This window comes from Gossypium raimondii, chromosome 10 (genome assembly GCF_025698545.1).
Source record: "Gossypium raimondii isolate GPD5lz chromosome 10, ASM2569854v1, whole genome shotgun sequence".
NCBI lineage: Eukaryota > Viridiplantae > Streptophyta > Magnoliopsida > Malvales > Malvaceae > Gossypium > Gossypium raimondii.
In genome coordinates this window covers 36653503-36676231 of record NC_068574.1, presented here as the reverse complement: position 1 = coordinate 36676231, position 22729 = coordinate 36653503, and the positions used below count along the sequence as shown (strand labels likewise).

Genomic DNA, 22729 nt, shown 5'->3' with positions numbered 1-22729 from the left:
AAGAGGCATCTAATTTTCATATTTACAAAAAAAGCAACAAAATTTTTAAAATAATTCAATTAAGTTCCTAGACTTAATGAAAATTCAAAATGAGTTGCAACATAAAACTTGGATCAAAATTTACCCTTTTATTTGAAAAACTAAAATTTATTTTGTCATTTAGGAATATATTCTTAGGAAATTATGTTAAAATCAATTCACAGGAAAGATTGGAGAGGTCACAAGCAGTCCCGCTTAAGTTCCAATATCCTAGACATAATTTATTTAAACATTCTAATCCCAAAAATATACCCTAAATAATTTATTCAAATAGAAGAACAAGAAAAACTAAATATCTGATAAAATGAATAAGATTTGATTCTGTTCAATTTTATCTCCCCAGTAATGTTTCAAACGTTAAGCGTTAACTCGAAAATTACCTCCCTTACCTTGAAGTTTAACAACTCCATATGGATAGAATCGATGAATTATAAATGGACCGGACGAACGTGATTTTAACTTACCTGGAAAGAACCTTAATTTGGAATTGAATAACAAGACTTGCTGACCTGCTTCAAATTCTTGAACTCGAATGTGCTTGTCATGCCATTTCTTGAGTCTTTCCTTAAGTAATTTGGCATTCTCGTATGAAGACATTTAGAATTCTTCTAACTCATTAAGTTGAAGCATCTGTTTCTCTTTGGCACTTTTAAGATCCAAGTTGACTCGTTGGAGAGCCTAGTAAGCTTTGTGTTCTAACTACTAGGGTAGATGGTAGGCTTTCCCAAAGACTAACCTATAGGGTGACATCCCTAAAGGTGTCTTGTATGCTATCCTGTAAGCCCGTAAAGCATCATCCAGTCTTTTGGACCAATCTCATCGGTTCGGGTAAACTACCTTCTCAAGTATACCTTTGATCTCCTTGTTTGCCAGTTCAGCTTGTCCATTCGTCTGCGAATGGTAAGCTGTAGCAACCTTGTGTTTCACTCCATGTTTATCTAATAACCATTTCAACCACTTGTTCACAAAATGGGACCCTTCATCACTGATGATGGCTCTTGGGGTTCCAAACCTTGTGAGCACATGTTTATGCAAAAACTTTATTACAACCTTAGCATCGTTTGTAGGATATGCCTCTACCTCAACCCACTTAGACACATAGTCTATTGGTACTACTATGTACTTGTGACCAAAAGACGGAGAGAAAGGATCGAGAAAGTCAATACCTCAAACATCGAATAATTCTATCTCAATGATGTTTGTTCAAGGCATCTCATTTCTGTTGGTGACATTTTTGACCCTTTGACACCGATCACAACTCTTAACGCAAGCATATACATCTTTGAATAGTGTTGGCCAAAAAAATTCGGCTTGCAATACCTTAGCTACAGTACGTGTACCTCCGAAGTGTCCCCCACTCAGAGCTAAGTGATAATGGTATAAAATCTTATGTACTTCATCGTCTACCATGCATCTCCTGATCACTTGATCTGCACACTTTTTAAACAAATACGGTTCTTCCCAGAAATAGTACTTCACATCATGAAGAAAATTTTTCTTTTGATGATACGTCTTATCAATCGGCATCAAACCACAAGCTAAAAAGTTAGCAATATCAGCAAACCAAGGGGTATTATGGACATGATTTACCATTAGTATGTGTTCATCTAGAAATGTATCTCGAATTGGTATAAGAGGAGAGTTCCCTTCTTGTGGCTCCAATCTGGACAAGTGGTCTGGTACTTAGTTTTCCACTCCCTTTCGATCTTGAATTTCTAGATCGAACTCTTGAGGTAGAAGTACCCATCAGACCAGTCTCGGCTTAGCGTCTTTCTTGGCAAGTAAATACTTAATTGTCGAGTGGTTCGTATAAACAGTCACTTTGGTACCTACAAGATAAAATCGAAACTTGTCAAAAGCAAACACAATAGTAAGTAACTTTTTTCTGTTATCGTGTAATTCAGTTAAGCTCCTGTCAGAGTCCGACTCGCATACTAGATGGGATGAAAAACTTTGTTCCTTCGCTGACCCATGACAGCTCCGACCGGGAAGTCACTTGCATCACACATCAATTCAAATGGAAAATCCCAGTCTGGTGTGACTATTATGGGTGACGAGACTAACCGACTCTTCAAATTATTGAAAGCTCTTAAGCACTCCTCATCAAATTTAAATGTCGTGTCATTCTCCAATAACTTGCATAAGGGTTTAGCAACTTTGGAGAAGTCCTTGATGAATCTTCGATAGAAACCGTCGTTGCCCAAAAAGCTCCGAACACCCTTTACAGATATTGGAGGTAGGAGTTTCTCAATAACATCTACCTTTGCTTTATCTACATTGATTCCATGTCTTGTTATCCGATACCCTAGAACAATACCTTCTCGTACCATGAAATGGCACTTTTCCCAGTTAAGTACAATGTTTGTTTCTTTGCATCGCCTTAGTACTTTGGCTAGATTGGCTAGGAAATCATCATATCTATCTCCGAATACTGAAAAATCATCCATAAAAACTTCCAAATATTTCTCAACCATGTTAGTAAAAATAGACATCATACATCTTTGAAATGTAGCAGATGCATTACATAAACGAAATTGCATGCTCCTAAATGCAAATGTACCATACAGGCAGGTGAATGTTGTCTTATGCTGATCTTCCGGTGCTACTATAATCTGATTATACCCCAAGTATCCATCGAGAAAACAGTAATAGTCTTGCCCTGTGAGTCTATCCAGTATCTGGTCCAAAAATGACAAAGGAAAGTAATCTTTCTGAGTTGCCTTGTTCAGCTTCTGGAAATCGATGCAAATTCTCCATCTTGTAACTCTCTAGTCGGTATCAACTCGTTATTCTCATTTTTAATGACTGTGACACCTCTTTTGTTTGGCACGCACTGGACCAGACTTACCCATGAACTATCTGAGATGGGGTAAATTATACCCGCATCTAACCACTTGATGATTTCTTTCTTGACTACGTCCTTCATGATGGGGTTTAGTCTTCGTTTTCCATCAATCATCCCTCTTTTTCCATCTTATAAGATAATCTTGTGCATGCATACAGATGGACTAATTTCGTGAATATCGGCTATGGTCCATCCGATAGCCTTCTTGAATTGTTTCAACACCAGGATGAGTTTCTCTTCTTGCTCAGTAGTTAATTCTGCTGAAACAATCACAGGCAGAGTAGAAGAGTTACCTAAATAAACATATTTCAAATGTGAGGGAAGTACCTTCAGTTCTATTTTAGATGGCTCCTCGATTGGCGCTTTTGGTTGGGATAATCCCTTTTCTCTAACTCCAAAGATTCAAAGCAGGATTGCGGATTAAATCCCCTTTGATTAGCTTCTAACAAAGCTAAGTATTCATCGTCCTCTTCATCATTTGGAGGATCTTAAGTCAAAATTTGATCCAATGGGTCCTCAACATAATTGAGTTCCTTCTCCATGATTAAATCCTCTAAATCAGACACTATAGAACAATCATCAATTGTGTTAGGAAATCGCATGGACTTAAAAACGTTAAATGCTACCTGATCATCCTGAACACGAATAGTAAGCTCGCCCTTCTGCACATCAATAAGGGTCCTTCCGGTTGCTAAGAATGGTCTTCCTAGGATGATTGGCACCTCTTTGTCTGCTTCAAAGTCTAGAATCACAAAGTTAGTAGGAAAGACAAATTTGTCTACACGTACCAATACGTCCTTGATTTTTCCTTCTTGATGTGCTAAGGGTCGATCTGCTAATTGAAGTGTAACCATAATAGGTCTAAAATTTCACCTATCCCAAACTTCCTAAATATTGACATGGGCATCAAGTTGATACTCGTACCCAAGTCATATAGTGCCTTACCACAATATGTTGCTCCAATATTGCAAGGTATGATAAAACCTCCAGGATCGTTCAATTTTGGGGGTAGTTTGTCTTGAAGATATGCACTGCATTCCTTCGTTAGGGCTACCGTCGCAAATTCTATAAGCCTTCATTTTTTAGACAGGATATCCTTCATGAATTTGACATAGTTCGACATTTTTTCAAGTGCTTCAACCAATGGGACGTTGATATGAAGTTGCTTGAGTACGTCTAGGAACTTCTTGAATTGAATTTCCTGCTTCAGCTTCTGAAGTCTTTGAGAGTAGGGTGGTGGAGGTTTCTTTACTAGAACTGGTTGATTCGTTTACTATGGCAGTTCTACATCAAACGAAGTTATTAGTTGATCAAAATTAGCTGGTTCAGAAGTTACCTTGTAGGATTTTGTAGATTCAATTTCTAGTGAAACTGGAATTTAAAAACTCGATTGGACTTCCTCTGGGTCTTGAGCATCAGCTGGCTCTTTCTCAACTTTGATAGAATTGGGCTCAAAAGTCTTTTCCCTCCTCAATGTTAACGCTTTACAGTGCTCCTTCCCTGGATTCCTCAAATTCTCCATATCACTAGGTAAAGCACCTTGTGGTCGGTTTCTGAGTTCAGTTGCAAGCTGGCCCACTTGATTCTCCAAATTCCTTAGAGAGGCATCATTTTTTTCCATGTATGCCTTCAATAGATTCTCTAGGCTATTGGATGGTTTAGCTTGGGTTGGTTTCTGAGCTTGTTTTGAAAAACTAGGTGCCTGGGTCGATCTAGGTTGGACATAATTGTTACTAGTTCCTGCCCCTTGGTTACTTCAGGAAAAATTCGGGTGGTTTTGCCATGATGGGTTATAGAAATGGATTGTAGCCCTTGCTTTCCTCGATTTTGGTTCTGGTTACCCATGTAATACGCAGATTCTGGGTTCGATGGACATTCTTCGAACAAATGTCCTTCCCCAAAATAAACACAAGGTACATTTTCAAATTGATTCAGTGGCTGTGCTGCAAAACTATTACACCCATTAGTAGTCAGATTTTTTAACATTGAGGATGTTGATGATACTTGAGATGCGAGTGAAGTAAGAGCGTCTACTTCATGTATTCTAGCGACTCGTCTTCCTGACGCTGCTCGATTGGTTGGCCATTGATAATTGTTGTTGTCAATCCTCTTAATGATTTCATAAGCCTCATTATAAGACTTAGAAAGGAGAGCACTATTAGCAGAAGCGTCCACTACAATTCTCATGTGAGCATTGAGACTATTATAAAATGTCTCAAGTTGTATGCAATGTGGGATTCCGTGATGAGGGCACTTCCATAATAATTCTTTGTACCTATCCCATGCCTTATACATTTACTCATTATCCATTTGTTGGAAAGCAGTGATCTCGTTCCTCAACTTAGCATTCTTGCTAGGTGATAAATACTTCATAAAGAATTTTTCTGCTAACTCTTGCCATATTGAAATTGAGTTTGGAGGTAATGAGTTCAACCAAGCTCGAGCTCTGTCCCTTAGTGAATATGGGAACAACTTCAATCATAATGCATCTTTGGGTACTCCGACTAACTTGAAAGAATCGCTCACCTCCATAAACAGTCTTAAATGTAGGTGAGGATCTTCCGTAGGCATTCCACTGAATTGGCCCACTGTCTGAAGCATCTGGAATATAACTAGCTTCAACTCGAACTGTTCTACCTCAATTTCGGGTCTCCTAATACCCGTATTAAGATCATGAAATATTGGCATGACATACTATCTCAAAGCTCTATCCCTATCATCAGCAATAAGGATAGGATTTTGAGCAAGGTTTGCTCCATTTCTTTGATTCAGATTTTCAAAGTTCATCTCTTCAGTCCTTCTCTGACTTGCTTGTCTTCTTTGCTGTTGAAAAGTTCGTTCAATCTCAGGGTCTACAGGGACTAAATCGATGATTCGGTCAATACTCATAAACACCTGAAAGAATCACAGAAAAATTAACTAAGTCAAAATTTGAACAGAAAAATAAACCAAAATGCAAAACTAACAACTTCAAAAATAATGATTTTTTTAAAACATAGTCCCTAGCAACGACACCAAAAAACTTGGAACGATGAAAATATGCAAGTGTACACAATCGCAAGAAGTAAATGTCGAGTTATCGTACCCATAGGGACTGTGAAAAGAATTATTTATGAATGCTATTTAAAACACTTTAGTGAAGAAAAATATTTTGTTTGAAGAGGGTGATTAAAAACAAAGATTTTAAACTAAGTAAACTAAATTAATAAATCTCAAATGCACAAATTCAAAATATGATTTTAATCAAGATGACATAATTGTATTAGATTAATTACATTTCTTAACTTAGAATTATTAACTCATGTTTATATTGTTACGAATAAGTTCATGGCAACTCAGTAATTTGCTAACTTATGAACATACTCATCTACCAAAATTCATTTATCTCTTGACTATATCCCTATTTCAATTCAATCGATTAAACAAATCTTATTAGGCAAATATGTTATTGCACATGCATACTTATTAAATTGAAATAATCTCTTGTACATATCCCTACGTCAATTCAAATAATTAACTCGATTTAATAAGCACATAAAAGACTATGTGAGGTAACAAAGTATCCTTACCTTGAAACAGTTTAATCACAATAATCTTGCAAGTTATGCAAGGCAAATGTATCGTCAGATACCGTTGCTAATCTAACCCTCAGCTACATTAGATGATTAAACATGCACTGATTAAGTACTGTGTCCATTAATTACAATTTCAATCTGTTTAAATAATTAATTCATTAGTTACCTAACAATTGTAGTGGAAGAATAACTTAGTCATGATTTTACTTAATTAAGCATATTACCGAGGCCCATAACAACATAAACACAATTTCAATAATTTTAACAAAAAAAATGCAATGAACCTAACACGAATTAAAGTCAAGCTAAATTGATTAAATTAACCATTCCAACAACGTAAATATTCATAGATATGTTCAGCATAACAACAACAAAAATTAAAGAGATAGGGAACAAGAATCAAATCCGATGTTTTTTTCATGGCTTGACTAGTTGCTCCGTTCTTCCTTCTCCGTTGTCCTCGTCGACCAAGGTCGCTATGAACACTTAATTGCTGCTCCAAATAGCTAATGAATGCCCCTTTCCCAGGAGGAGAAATCGGCATGAGAGCAAGGGAATTTTGGAATGAAAAAGAAGAGAGAAGGTGGAGAAAAGAGAGGAAAGATGTGAATGCTTGAGGTGTGTTTCTAAAATGACCAGCCTAAGGGGATTTTTACAGCTGAGGAGGGCTACTAAAAATAGCTAAAATTATTAGCCAAAGAGCCCTCCCTCAGCCGGCCACACATGTGGCAAGGTTGATAGTTTTAACTTGGCTAATTTAGGCTTGGGGCAAATCTATAAAGCCACCAATTGTAGAGGGGTTTGAATGCAACTTGAACAAGTCTTCAAGGGCCTCTTTGCAAGCTTAAATAATCAGCTAATAAGCTAATTTGGGTCAGCTCTTGGGACGGTGTTTTGGCTGTCCATTTCTTGGTCGGTTCGGTTCACTCGGTTTAGTTCAACTGAACCACTTTTTTATAATTAATTAATAATATTTATTAACCCAAATTAAATTGGATATAAATTAAAATTAGTTATATTATGAATTAAGACATATAACTTTGGACCGTTTTAGGCTGAAATTTAGTTCACCTCGATACTTCAAATTGCTTCTCGGTTTTACGCTTCTAGCTTTGTTTATCGAGCCATTTTTGGCCCTTTATGCAAATCTGTCGAAAATAACCAAAATTCATCAAAATTAATTATAAAATTAACTAAAATTCAACATGTTCATATTTTAAGTGCACTTTAATTATTTTGTAAAAATTAATTATTTTTTCGACAAGAATTTTATCGAAATTGTATGATTTTAAGTTAAAAAAGGTATATAAAAATGTGTAAATTTTCGTGTTACCAGAGACTACCGACTTGAAATAGATTTTATTCTTCCTTTACTTGTTGTTTTAAATTAATTATGTTTGCAATGTGTTTTGTGATCTTGACATCAACAATGGTAGCTTAAATCTATTTATCTAGGTTAATTGCATTAATTAAAGGAAATTTGTTTGATTCATGTTTAAAGTGTTTGTGCCTTAGCCGATCATGTTTTCAATTAAATTCAAGTATGTATTTCATTCATATGTGTTTGATGCATTAAAATTAGTTGAGTGATCCTAACTAGATGACGGCTAGTGAGCGCAATAATTGAAAAGTACATGCTTAGTTTAGATCCTAACCCGACTAAATTGAAGGTTCATAATAACTTTAATGAGCTCCATTTTCTTGCATAGTTTTTAGGTTTATGTGATTAAATTGTTTCAAACCTAACCCATCCCTATTACTTGACATAAATACTAAGAAACCCTTAGGGCACGTTTGGTTCGCTGTATTGGATTAGAGGTGTAATGGAATAGAGGTGTAATAGCAAATCAACTGTTTGGTTGAATGTAATGGAATAGAGGCGTAATAGTAATCTTGTGTTTGGTTGAATGGAATAGAGGTGTAATAGCATAATGGAAAAAACTAAAATGACTAGAATACCCTTAGCATAAATTTGTTTTGGTAAATGATTATTGTTATTGTTATTTAAATTTTAATAAGATTATTATTATCAATAATAAATAATTTAATCATATTTAAACATAATTATTATTAAATATATTTTAATTAAAATATATTTAATAATAATTATGTTTAATTAATAAAATTCTTAATAATTAGCGAAATTTGTTTTGGTAAATTATTATTGTTATTGTTATTTAAATTTTAATAAGATTATTAATATCAATAATAAATAATTTAATCATATTTAAACATAATTATTATTAAATATATTATAATTAAAATAAATAATTTAATAAAATTCGAATAATTAATATTCTTATATGAAATTACTCAAATCATAATATATGATACTATAAAAGATAATTTAACATAATTATTATTAAATATATTTTAATTAAAATATATAATTTAGTAAAATTCTTAATAATCAATATTCTTATATGAATTTATTAAAATCATAATATATGATACTATAAAATATAATTTATTGTCAAAATGTATGTTGGAAAGACATTCAAATCAACACTCTTTGATGGGGATTAACTCACATGGATGATGTCGACTTGGTATGTATTTTATATAGAATACCAACTAACATATTGGAAATAATTGACAAATAAAACATACATATTCTTTCTTTTCTTTTCTTTTTCATCAATTCCTTGGAGTATTATATAATGGTTAGTCTTAATCTGTCTCAATCATTAAGTTATTCTGTCTAAATAACTTCTCATTTGAGTCGTCATTATTTCATAAGCGAGTCGTGGTTTGGTCATCGTTGTTGGACTTTGAGAGTGAATTTGAACCAAAATTAAAATTAAGATTTTGCCAAACTGTGAACTCGTAGCACTAATTTGTATCCATAAATTATATCAAATTCATAGAGTCTTGAAAGTCTATCTACATCGGTTTTCGGAAGCTTGGCAATTGATGAACATAAACAAAGTAGTTAACAAAGCATAATAATAACAAAATGGCCTCTTTTCTTAGCTTATTGAAGTTCGCCTTCACCTCGGTACTTACTACCTTAGGTTGCTTCAAATCATCACCCTTCAACACCGGTAAACCATTGTTTGCAATAAAATTTCATTATGTATCATATGAAAAGTATTTCATTGATTTATATTGGACACCATCTTGTAAAGGTATTTGTATGAACCAAAGAAAGCTAAACTCCGGCTTCAACTTGTATCAAAGACGGTGATTCGAATCTACTTACATGCGAAAAAACAAAAGACACTAACAAGGCGACCAATGAATCTCATTACACTATTGCACTTCAAACCAATGAGACTTAAATTAACAACAAGTCAATCAAAATCTTGAGCTTAAGCTTCATCAATGGAAGAAAGGAATACAACTACAAAAACATGGTCGCTTCCATTGACAAATTCCAACTACAAGAAGTTTCGGACCAAAATAATGAATGAAACAAGACAACGGGACATGAACGAATGACTCTTAACTTCATCATTGGTTAAGCCATCTACTTGCATAAGTTCCTCATCTGCTTTGGAGTAGCCAACGCAAAAAATTTCAAAGATTTTTGACTCGAAACTTTAAACTAAAAGGACCAATGAATAAATTGTCACAGAACAATACAATCCTATGATCTCAATTCCCAACAGATCTATGGAATCCCGTTTGAATATATTATCATCTATGGTCTCAAACAAAACTAGTTATACATGTATAATTCAAACACATATTGAAAAACATTTGTTGGACTCTAATCTATATTTTCCATTAGATCAAGTGCAAATCCAGTCTTCCCATTGACCAAACTTCTTAATTCTAATCTAGCGGGATAATAAACAATCCAAGAACAAAGAAATCAAATTGAAACCACTAAGTATATGTCTAACTCTCATTCGAAATCATGATGTGTGATTACATTACAATAACTAATAGCAATAAGCAAATAACCATTTGATGATTGCTCACTAATAACATCTAGATATCAAATTATCAATGTAAATGAAGAATCGAGAAACTTAAACAAACGGATGGTGAAATATAAATGAAAACAATGTCCAATGGGTTCTTTTCTAAAAAGTGAAAACAGATGATACATGATATCGGTAGTTTGAATCATTTTACGAAAACTTAAAATTGAAATCAATTATGGAATGTGTTACATTCAAAATAACAATAAACAAAATATGGATATAACACCACTACAAAAGTAATTTAACAATATCATGTGGTAACAAGTTCACCGAAAGTGAGATATGAAAGATATGCCCAAATGAAATCATTTATGGCATGAGTTACATTCAAAATAACAATAACAAAAGATGGATATAACACTAACTACAAAAGTAATTTAACAATATCATGTAGTAACAAGTTCACATGAAAGTGCAATATGAAAGACATGCCATTTTCTAAAACCGACATGACCGAGGCTTCAAGTTTATCATACTCTCATTTGTATCCCACATATTTCTAGTACAATATCATTAAACATAATGCAAAGTAAATAAACAAAGTAGCTTACTATGAACTGAAATAGACACCTAAGTAACAGGAAAGGAAAGTATAAAGTAGAAAGTCACAAAGATAACAAGGTATACCGTTGCTTTGGTCCCATGATGGAAACCACGGCATATGAAAGACCGCATTCATGAAGTTTCACTTCCTTGATAAAACTTTCGATTCGGTACCATTGAATGAACCATCTCCATCAATAAGTTGAATGAACAACATTCATCGCTTGTCATTGAGAAATCAAATGTTCATAGCATGTCAAGGTAAAGCGAGAAAGCATCCATAATGCAGAACTAAACCGCATCGCACCCTAAATAATAATAAGAAAAGAAGAAAAAAACCAACAAAATTATTAAAGGCGCTGCTTGCTTTCACCGCTTTCTTTTGCCATTACTTTACGTAAATTAAACAAATAAACCGCAAAACTAATTGAGTAATGAAAGGAAGAAGCGGATCACCGAATAAGAGAAAAAAATAGATTAGAATGAAACGATTCGAGGGTTTACCCATTGAATCTTATTTGAAATTGAAAGCTCGAAGATGATGAGATCGACTCGATGAAAGAGATAAGAGAAATAGAAAAACAAAGATAGATTTTCTTGATTTCAATTTTACGAAATAAAAGTTGCAACATAAACATCTAAAGCAACAATTTTGCACCGTTAACACTCGCCATGAATTGATACCAAAAACGAGTGTTGAATTACGGATATAAAACTACAAGAGAGAAAATTAAAAAGAGAAAGCCAAGACAATGTTGAAGCAAAGATTCATACCTGAAATCGGCCTCCGATGAAGACAATGTTGAGGATTTGTTATGAAAGTAGAAGAAATGAGGACAGATCTGCAATACCGATAGAAGAAAAGCAGAAATCTATGAGGGTAGAAAAAGGAAACGAAAATAAGAAATGGGTAAGGAGTCTCTAATCGGCGCTGGATGGGGGGAATATCTATTACAGGAACGGGTGTATTAGAGAAGGAAACTGATTTGGGACGTAATGGTAATACAATCAACCAAACAACGTATTAAAGAGGTATTAGTGGGGCCCACTGATTAGGGGTGTATTGGCTATGCCAATACACCTAACCAAACATGCTGTTAGTTTAATATGATCAATAAAATGCATGTTTCACTAAGTAAAAGATTCCGAAAGGACTTAATTTGGTTTCCAAACTCATGAAAGGTCGGGTTGCCATCGAATGTTTTCCAAACACTGTTAAGCATGATGAAAATGAATCAAGTTTATTAATGTAGTTATCCTAACCTATTAATGTTATTGATTGTTGACGTTGTGTTTCTGCTATTAAATTCATTCATACATTTAGATAATTACTTAGATTAAAATTGCATTACGGATCAATTTTGCATCTAGTTAAAATAACCTAGTTTAATCATCATCACTCAAATTATTGTGTTTTTATCACCAATTTGTTAACTTATAATTTTAAAATTAATCAATTAACATACATTGTCCTTGTGGAGACGTTAACACATTTACTTACTTATTACTTGAACGACTGTGTACACTTGCACAAAATGAGCATTACAGTTATAAAATAGAGTTTTAAACTGTTAAAAATCTGGTTAAATAAAGGGTAGGTCACCGGGTTGGGCGAATAGGTTTGGTCAGCCCAATAGAAAATTATAGCGACGTGGCGACACAGGGGTTCCATGTTGGGACATCCCTGACTGTTGACCTGTGTCGCGACATAAGGGTTTCGTGCTGTGACATATCCATCAGTTTGGGTGTCTTGGGGAAACTGGTTGATATGTCGTGACCCACTAGTGCCATGTGGTGACATCGATGTGTTCTTTATTGATATCTGTATTCTATGCGCTTTGTCACGACAAATGGTTGCTGTGTCGCGACACCGACTCTGTTTTAGCCCAAAATTCCATCTTATGGATGTCTCGGTCTAAATATGTATCAAATAAATGTTAGAATTGAAACTTCACAGTTAGTTAAATATACAATAATTTACAATAGTTATGTAATTAAAAGTTTTTTAAATTTTATTGCTGGATTCATCTGATAGTGTCATCAATTCACCGATGGATGATTTTTCTATTATGTCGGTATTAGTCTATCGTCCATCGTATAGAGCTAAGTTCTGATGACCTATCAGCTAACTGTAACGTTATCTGAGTAGTTCTAAGATCTCCTAACTCGAGTTTTTCAAAGATTGATAGAGGCATTAAATTAATACTAGCTCCTAAATCGCGTAGAGCTCTATTCAAGTGAATACTTCCTATCTCTATAGGAATAGTAAAATTGCCTAGGTCTTTTAACTTTCGACGTACTTGTCTTGAAATAATCACACTACATGATGCACTTAAATCAACTTGTTCTACCTTGATTTTCTTACGCCTTGCCATCATCTCCTTTAGAAACTTTGCATACTTTGGAACCTTCTCAATTAATTCGATTAAAGGTAGGTTAACATTTAATGTTTTAAACAAGTTTAAGAAACTTACAAATTCATCCTCATCCCGTATTTGTCTTTCTTCTATCCTTGATGGGAATGGGACCTTAGTGATTTTGGCATCTTTAGGTGTTTCTTTTCCTATCTCAACTACCGGTGCATTCTCCTACTTTATTTTAGGTTTGTTTCCATATTCTAAGGAATTATCTTCAAGTTTATCAGTATTGTCCACAATTACCTATAGGGTAGGTATTTTTGGGCTACTTAGTACTCTGCCTGATCAGAAAGCTATAGCCTTCACATGCTCCTTACCTTCCCTCTGTGGGTTATCTTCCGTGTTACTGGGAATACCTATGCCAATTTGTCTTTTGATGTCACCTATCAGGCTCATCAATTAGCTTATTTGATCCTTGAGCTTAGTCAATGCTCTTGTTGAGTAGGTGCACTCAGACTGCACTTGTTTGACATTTGTTCTCATTGACTCCATTTCTCCTTCAATTTTGTCCAGTCATTGACCACATGCATTATGGTCACTTGGGTTGGCCTTATCCTGAGGTTTCTACAAATAAGAAGGTTGGCAATTATTATTTCTAACTTGATTTGAACTGTTACCTCTTCCTTGGTTTCCTCCCCATCTCAGGTTTAGGTGATCCCTCCAGCCGGGATTGTATGTGTTAGAATAAGAGTTTCCACCCCTATTGCCAATGTAGTTTATATCCTCAGCATGACTATTGATATAATGGAAGAGTGGCTTGTCTATTGCATGCATGGATGGTGTAGAAGTAGATTCAATATGCTCAATTCTATCCCCTATTTGCTGATACTTATCATCCTCTTGGATAGCTTTGACCGTAACAGATTTCTGGCCATATCTAAAGCATTCAATTGGCCACTGGCAGGAGTTTAGTGCCATGTTCTTAATGATTTCGTACACATCCTTGTATGTTCTATTCATAAGGTGTGACACCCCAAACCTGACCAGAACAGATCGACCCGAACCCGAAGCAACACATTAGCCACCGATGGGACTCTCCAGCTCAAAACCACCCCAAAACACATCCCAACCTTATAACACCTCAATTCTAACTAATAACTTTCTAATCTTATTACGGAAGCAATTTGTGAACCATTTTAAAACTATTTTTAAGGATTTAACGCTAAGGGTATTTTAGTCATTTTACCACTTAAAACTAAACGATCCTGATTTCAATTCTAAATGATTACCAGCTTCCTTTTAATCAAGTTTGGGAAACCCCTAAAATTCATTTTAATTATCCATTTTTCCTTAATCCATTTACAAATTAAGACTATATTAGCTAAGTTTTATTACTTTAATCATATATACACAATTTTAATCTAATTACAACTAATAAACAACATGTATTCCTAATTTAAACATTCAAAATCATACTTAACAAACAAAAATTAAATTATACAATGAACTTACCTTAGCAACAAAGTTATCCACTCCTTGACAAGCTACAATTAAAATGTATTAGTGAAAAATTCATACTTCAATCACCATGTTTTCAATCACCATGATATCACTTAGAAACATACCATAATCCACACAACATTTAACCATAAAATCAATCATTAAAAAAACAAGTATAACATCTCAAAATTAATATCCAAGTAAAAGTCTCAAAAGTCCATTATAAGTATATCAAATTATCCCAAATGAGCGCCACAATGGCATCTAATGTTTCTAAAGAAGAGTCTTAATCTATACCACCAAATAGCCATAAACTTGGACTAGCCTTTCCCTTACTCCTCAACTCCCAAAAGTGGGGAAAAAAACTTTGCACAAAGCTGTAAGGGTGTAAGCTGAAAAAACTTAGTGAGTGACCATAAATTCAATAAGTAAATCACACCAAAAACATACTTAAACCAAGGCAAATCATGTATCAAATTTTGAGTATATCAATCATAGTTTCAATTATATTTTCATGCTCAATTATAGCATTCAATTGTCTAAAATTTCCAGCAACAATGCAACAATGCAACATCATAATTCCATATGTTATTTCGCGAGTGAAAATCACATTTATTATGGCTTATGGAAACATAATTTAATTAACAAATAAACACTTATATTGGCAAATGACATCCATGGCAAAATATAAACATGTGATCACGCATTGGATAAACGAATCTCCGATCTCCCAAATATCAAATACAATACTCCGGTTGAGTGGGGCATAGCTACACATTCCCTTATATCACCTCAAAATTGCCAATAATTGAGTGGAGAAAAAGGCTCAACACTCCCTTATCCACTCCAACAAAATCAATACTCCTAGAGCCATATGATCACAAATAATATATATAGTGGTGAGTACTCGCTAATCCTATGGCATGCCATCTATATCCAATGGATCCACCATGCAATGTTGCCAATATAACTAATCACACATGGCATAAAAACTGATATTTAAGTAGTTAATTCATGATATAAAAATTCAATTTAAATCATGTTACTTAGAAATTTTAGTACCAACATAGATAAGCATAATAAGTGTCTTTGTCCATGGATCTAAAACTAATCATAAAACCATCATCAAGTGCTCAATATACAATAATCCATGCTCTAATTATTATTTAATACAATCCAAATCAATCATACCAAACACACAATTTAGAATTTTCATAAATCATTTACAAATATGCTTATATAAAATTAAAATAAATTTTAATAATCTAAACCATTTGAGATACAATTGAATCATTAGAAACACAAATCAAAAGCTAAATTTAGAATCTAAATAGGCATGTTTACCAATTGCTTTTAAAAATCACTCACCTTCACACTTTGCTTCTCAAGCCAAAGTGTATCAAGTAGCTATGTTTAGACCTTGATTCTGATTAACAATGGCCTCTCCTCGTTGTGGAGCATAAATAGAGATAAAATACATGTTACAAGCTATCATTAACAAAAAGAAAATTGAAAAATTATAAACTACACGGATCTAAAACGCCTTTCCAATCTACCTTATCGAAAACTCACAGTATAGCTGAAACCCAAATTTCAATCCCTAAGTGACCTTCTCTGCACTGAAAACCATTTCTAATCTATCAATACAAAACCTAAGCTTCAATTTCATGAAACAAAATGTTTCATAATTTTCTGGAAAATCAACTCATGTTCTTAGTTAAAACGAATTTGACATAATTGATCAATCAAACGAGTTTAATCTTTGGTTTTCTGATAGAAACCTCTTAATAAACATGATTTGAGCTTAGATATGCATTTAAACTTGGATTCCAACTCAAAACCATGATTCACCATTGATGAATTTCATGTTCAAGAGAGAAGAGATCAAGATTTGAAAAACCATTTTAATCGATTTAAATCAAAAATAATGATTAAAAAAACTTTAAAATGAATTTAAAGTTGAGAAATTACCTTCAATTGATCTGGAATCATCAACATTAAAGATTGGATCAAGATCTTTGAAGAACTGGGGTGAGTTTTTTCCCAACTTTGAAAATCTTTTCTGGAGAATTTTGAGAAAATAAAAGATGAGATCTAATCTTTGATATGTGGACTTTGAAAATGAAAAAGAAAAAAGAGAGAAAATACTAAGAAATCAGGTGAAAATTGTGTGTTAAGTGAGGGGGTTATCGTGTTTTTGAGCTAAAGAACCCCCACCTGGTTTACGAAAATTGGGGAAATTGCCATCAGGCCACTTGCACAATTCCCTTGTTCTATAAAGTAATCACTTCTCACCAAAATTCTGAAAATATGGGTAATTTGAGATAAAACCACTCAAACATTTCCCTTGTTGTGCAAAATGGTCCTTTGTAATTAATATTTTAATTTCTCTTAATTAAACCCCCATTTTAATTTATTTTTCCTTTCTAATTTGACCCAAAATATTTATTTTACCCAAAACTTATTTAAAACTATAAAATTAATTTGTCTAAAAATATTTTTATTTTCCAGAATATTATTTCCCGATTTTGTTTAAATGAAATTAAGCTAACTAAACTAAGAGAAAAAAATACTAATAATCCCGGTTAACTCCTAATATTTCACTTCGAACCCGGTAAACTTACCCAAAACTACTGGACGAATTTTTAGGCCCTTACAACTCTCCCCCTCTTAAAAGAAATTTTGACCCCAAAATTTACTTTAATTGAAAAATATGGATACTGACGCCTCATTATATCTTCCGACTCCCAAGTGGCTTCCTTAGTCTCGTGGTTGTGCCACAAAACTTTCACTAGTGGAACCGTCTTACTATGCAGCACCTTGACCTCACGTTCTAAGATCGCAAATGGTTCCTCCTCATACGAAAGGTCAGATCGAACCTTAATCTCCTCAACAGGAAGAACATGGGAAGGATCCGATCTATACCATCAAAGCATGGAAACATAGAAGACATCGTGAAATGCGTTTAAGCTCAGGCGACAACAGAAGATGATAAGCAACTGGTCCAATCCACTCAATCACCTCATAAGGTCCAATGAACCTCGGACTAAGCTTACCTTTGCGGTAGAACCTCAAAACCTTCTTTCAAGGTGAGACTTTCTAGAAACACCTTATCACCAACCTGATACTCGATATCTCGATGTCTCAAGTCAGCATAATATTTCTACCTATCTGAAATAGCCTTCAACCGCTCACAGATAAGTTTCACCATATTCTCAATCTCACGGACCAAATCTGAACCCAAATTCCTCTTCTCCTCCATGTCAAAGCAAAATAGTGGAGTCCTACACTTTCTACCATAAAGTGCCTCAAACAGAGCCATCTGAATACTCCTCTGATAACTGTTGTTGTATGTGAACTCAGCCAACAACAAATGTCACTCCCAATTGCCACCAAAATCAATAGCACATCTCTGAAGCATATCCTCAAGAATTTGGATCACCCTCTCAGACTGACCATCTGACTGTGGATGATACATTGTACTGAAGTGAAGCTTTGAACCCAAAGCCTCATGCAACATCTTCCAAAACCTTGACATGAACCGTGGATCTCTATCTGATATGATAGAAATTGGAACTCCATGCAATCTAACAATCTCTCTGATGTAAAGCTTGGTCAACTACTAAAAACTGAAAAGCGTACGCACAAGCAAGAAATGTGCACACTTCGTAAACCGATCCACTATCACCCAAACTAAATCCTTTCAAGATTGAGTCAACGGCAAACCAGAAACAAAATCCATCATGATATGCTCCTATTTCCACTCTAGAATCTTGACCAGCTGAAGTAACCCAGATGGACATTGATGCTCAACTTTAACCCTCTAGCAAACTAAACATCTACCAACAAAATCAACTACGTCCTTCCTCAACCATGGCCAGTAATATAAAACCCAAAGATTCTGATACATCTCATTCCCACCGGGATGCATAGCATATAGACTACTATGAGCCTTGATAAGAATCATATGTCTCAGATCCCCATCCATCAGAATACACATCCGACTTCTGAAGCAAAGGACACCATTAGCATTGAGACCAAAATCTACAAGAACAACCAACTCAACCTAATGAATACGACACACCAAACTCTCGTCGAACGATTGTCTCTCTCAAATTTGTTGTACAAGGGTTGGCTTCACTTGAAGCTCAACTAACAAACCAGCATCCTCAGAAACTGAAAACTTCACAAACATCATCCTCAAGTCAATCAAGGACTTCTGACTCATGGCATCAGCACCAACATTCGCCTTACCCAGATAATACTCAATCACACAATCGTAGTCCTTCAGCAGCTCAATCCAATGCCTCTGTCTCAAGTTTAACTCTTTCTGGGTAAGGTGATACTAAGACTCTTGTGATCAGTGTAGATCACACACCTCTCACCATGCAAATAATGATGCCAAATCTAGAGTGTAAAGACTATGACAACCAACTCCAAATCATGGGTTGGATAGTTACACTCATATGGTTTCAACTGCCTCGACGCATAAGTGACTACCTTTCCCTTCTGTATCAGCACACAACCCAATCCTATGTAAGAAGCATCATTGAAAACAACATACTCCTTACCAGACTCTAGTTGTGTCAATACAGGTGCTTCCACCAGAATCAACTTCAGCTTCTCAAAACTCTTCTGTCTCTCATTAGTCCACTCGAATACATAATTCTTCTAAAATAACTAGGTCAATGGAGTAGCAATACACAAAAACCCCTTGACAAAATGACGATAGTAACCAGCTAAGCCCAAGAAACTCTTGGCCTCAGACACAGACCTCGGTGGCTTCCAATCCAAGATCGCCTCAACCTCTTCGGATCAACCCAAATATCCTCAGCTGAAACAACATGTCCAAGAAAAACCACCTCTCGAAGCCAGAACTCACTCTTGCTCAGCTTGGCATACAATTGCTTCTCCTTCAAAATCTGAAGAACCACTCTCAAATGCTCATCATGCTCATCCTATGATCAAGAATACACCAATATATCATCTATAAAAGCCACAATGAACCAATCCCGGTAGGAATCGAATACACGGTTCATCATGTCCATAAATGCAACAAGTGCATTTGCCAACTCGAATGCGATGACAAGAAACTCAAAATGCCCATAATGAGTCCTAAACGTGGTCTTTATAACATCTGCATAGTTCACCTTCAACTGATAATACCCAAATCTCAAATCAATCTTTGAGAAACCTGAAGCTCATCGAAATTGGTCAAACAAATCATCAATCCTCGAAATTGGTTACTTATTCTTGATAGTCAACTTATTCAGCTAGCGGTAATCAATACACAGCCTCAAAGTCCCATCCTTCTTCTAAACAAATAGAATGGCGCTCCCCACAGCGACACACTCGGTCGAATGAAACCCCAGTCTCAGAATTCCTACAATTGAAGCTTCAACTCCATCAACTCCTTAGGTGCTATAAGGTAATGCTCAATTGACACCAAATCTGTACCAGGATAGAGCTCAATACCAAACTCAACTTCTCTATCCGACAAAATACAAGTCAACTCCTCAGGAAAATCATCTGAAAAATCATAGACTGCACGAATCTCATCCAACCTTAACTACCTGCTATCAGCATTCAGGACTTAGGCTAGATAAGATTTGTGACCTTTTCGGACTAGCTTCTTGACTATAAGTGCAAAAACCACATTGAAGAGCAACTCAGACCTCTCTCCAACAATAATAATCTTAGAGCCATTAGCATAACTTCGCCTCATAGTCAACCTTCACCCGATGCTCGATCAACCAATCCATCCCAAGGATAACATCAAATCATTATAACAATAACACCAAAAGAGCTATAGAAAACACTTGTCCTTGAACCATCAGAGGACAATGTCGATAAACTCGATTAACTATTAGACTATCCCCCAGCTGAATCCTCATAGTAACACCCAACCTAGCTGTCTTTATAGAAATCCCCAACTCTTTAACTACATCTCTCAGAATAAACGATCGCGTAGCACCAGAATCTACTAAAGCTATATGAGAAAATGACTGTAGTGTGACTGTACCTGTAATGACGTCCGTGGCCTCTCTAGTCTAGGGCACTAAAATGATGAAAATGTGCAAGTGTACACAATCGTAACAAGTAATAAAGTGGCAAGTAAATGTCGAGTTATCGTACCCACAGGGACTGTGAAATAATTCTTTATGACTGCAATTTTAAAAACACTTTGGTGAAGAAAAATATTTTGATTTGAAGAGATGATTAAAAACTAGGATTTTAACAAAGTAAAATAAAAAAATGATACGAGTCACAAAGGCCCAATTCAAGCCCAAGGACGTGATGGACTCAAATTACCACAAGGCCCAATAACGAGGTCAAAGGCCAGGCAAATGCATACGAAACTAAATGGAACCATTCAAGACTTCATTAACAAGGCCTTAGATGCGTATACAAAGGAAAAAGAAAATCAAGATTCACTTTCTTGTTTTCAAGAAAATCAAGAAATCGAATCTTGGTCCAATTTTGTTGTTTTGAACGATTTCAAGAATCAAGAAAATCAAGATTTCAAATCTTGGAAATATTGGTCCAAGAAACTGAATCTTGCAGCTAAGGCATATTGGATCTTAGTTACGAGCGTCAACGAACCAATTTCGAGAGCGAACGGAATACAAGCCCAAATGTTTGAAGAAACATCCCAATAAAATGTTCCAAGCCCAATCAAGAAATTTAAATTAGACTTAGTTGAAAATCAGGCCAGATTGTCAAAGTTGCCCAATTTTTAATATTTTATTTTATTTTATTTTATTAAATACTTAGTTTAATTTCTAGACTTTATGATTAAATTCCTATGTAAAAATTCAGCCCAAGAAGCCCATTAAAAGCCTTGACCGAATTTTCCCTTGAAGTTAATAATTAGGTTTTTTTTTAGTTTTCCTAATAAGGTTAGGAAAATAGTTAGATGGCCTATAATAAGGCTTGGCCGACCACCTTATACAAAACACATTGATTATTCATTAAAATAAAAGTTCCAATGCATGATTTCAAAAGATGATTTTAATCAAGATGACATAATTGTGTTAGATTAATTACATTTCTTAACTTAAAATTATTAAACTCATGTTTATGCTGTTACGAATAAATTCACGGCAACTTGATTAAAATCTATACTTACCTACCAAAATCCATTTATCTCTTGACTATATCTCTATGTCAATTCAACCGATTAAACAAATTTTAATAAGCAAATGTGTTAATGCACATACATATGAAATTAAAATAATCTCTTGTACATATCTCTATGCCAATTCAAACAATTAATTCAATCTCATAAGCACATAAAAGATTTACGTGAGGTAACAATGTATTTCTACCTTGAAACTGTTTAATCACAATAATCTTGAAAGTTATGCAAGGCTAAAGTATCGTTAGATACTGTTGCTAATTTAACCCTCCGCTACCATAGATGATTAAACATGCACTGATTAAGTATTGTGTCAATTAATTATAATTTTAATCTGTTTAAATAATTAATTCATTAGTTACCTTACAATTGTAATGCAAGAATAACTTAGTCATGTTTTACTTAATCAAACATCTTATCGAGACCTATAACAACACAAACACAATTTTAATAACTCAAGTAGACGAAATGCAATCAACCTAACACGAATTAAATTTAAGCCATATTAATGAAATTAAACATATCAACATCAAAAATATTCATAGACATTTTCATCATAAGAACAACAAAATTAAAAGGATAGGGAACAAGAATCAAATCCGGCGTTTCTCCGAGGCTTGACTAGTTTGCTCCGCTCATCCTTCTCCGCTTGTTATTGTTGAACCGAGGCTTCCACGAACACTTGAATGCTGCTCCAAATTGAGTATGAATGAATCCTTTTCAAGAGGTGAAATTGACAAAGGAATAGGGAAAGAAAATGAAGAAAAATGGAAGGGAATGAAGAGAGAAAAGTGAGAGAG

General features: G+C 34.6%; 1 protein-coding gene and 1 non-coding gene across 2 annotated transcripts; one reads left to right on the top strand and one right to left on the bottom strand.

The window, feature by feature from the left end:
* The first annotated feature begins 5120 nt into the window (after nucleotides 1-5120).
* Nucleotides 5121-5227, top strand: LOC128034325 (small nucleolar RNA R71). The gene has a single exon (XR_008190454.1). It is a non-coding gene; the product is annotated as a small nucleolar RNA R71 (small nucleolar RNA).
* A 12940-nt stretch (nucleotides 5228-18167) lies between these two features.
* Nucleotides 18168-20516, bottom strand: LOC105775470 (uncharacterized). Its single transcript, XM_012597982.1, has 9 exons — nucleotides 20408-20516; nucleotides 20249-20320; nucleotides 19822-19985; nucleotides 19546-19749; nucleotides 19292-19462; nucleotides 18953-19121; nucleotides 18635-18835; nucleotides 18438-18572; nucleotides 18168-18346 (listed from the first exon to the last, which is right to left on the bottom strand). Exons 1-9 carry the CDS (start codon nucleotides 20514-20516, stop codon nucleotides 18168-18170), a joined length of 1404 nt encoding a protein of 467 aa, XP_012453436.1.
* Nucleotides 20517-22729: the final 2213 nt, after the last annotated feature.

What these genes read in the sequence shown, in the direction of transcription:
- LOC105775470 (XM_012597982.1), bottom strand. Translation starts at nt 20,516, where the DNA reads ATGAGGCGAAGTTATGCTAATGGCTCTAAGATTATTATTGTTGGAGAG. An exon ending in CAAGAAGCTAGTCCGAAAAG is followed by an intron (nt 20,321 to 20,407) that starts GTCACAAATCTT and finishes ATGATTTTTCAG; the next exon opens with ATGATTTTCCTGAGGAGTTG. An exon ending in TGCTGATACAGAAGGGAAAG is followed by an intron (nt 19,122 to 19,291) that starts GTAGTCACTTAT and finishes CACCTTACCCAG; the next exon opens with AAAGAGTTAAACTTGAGACA.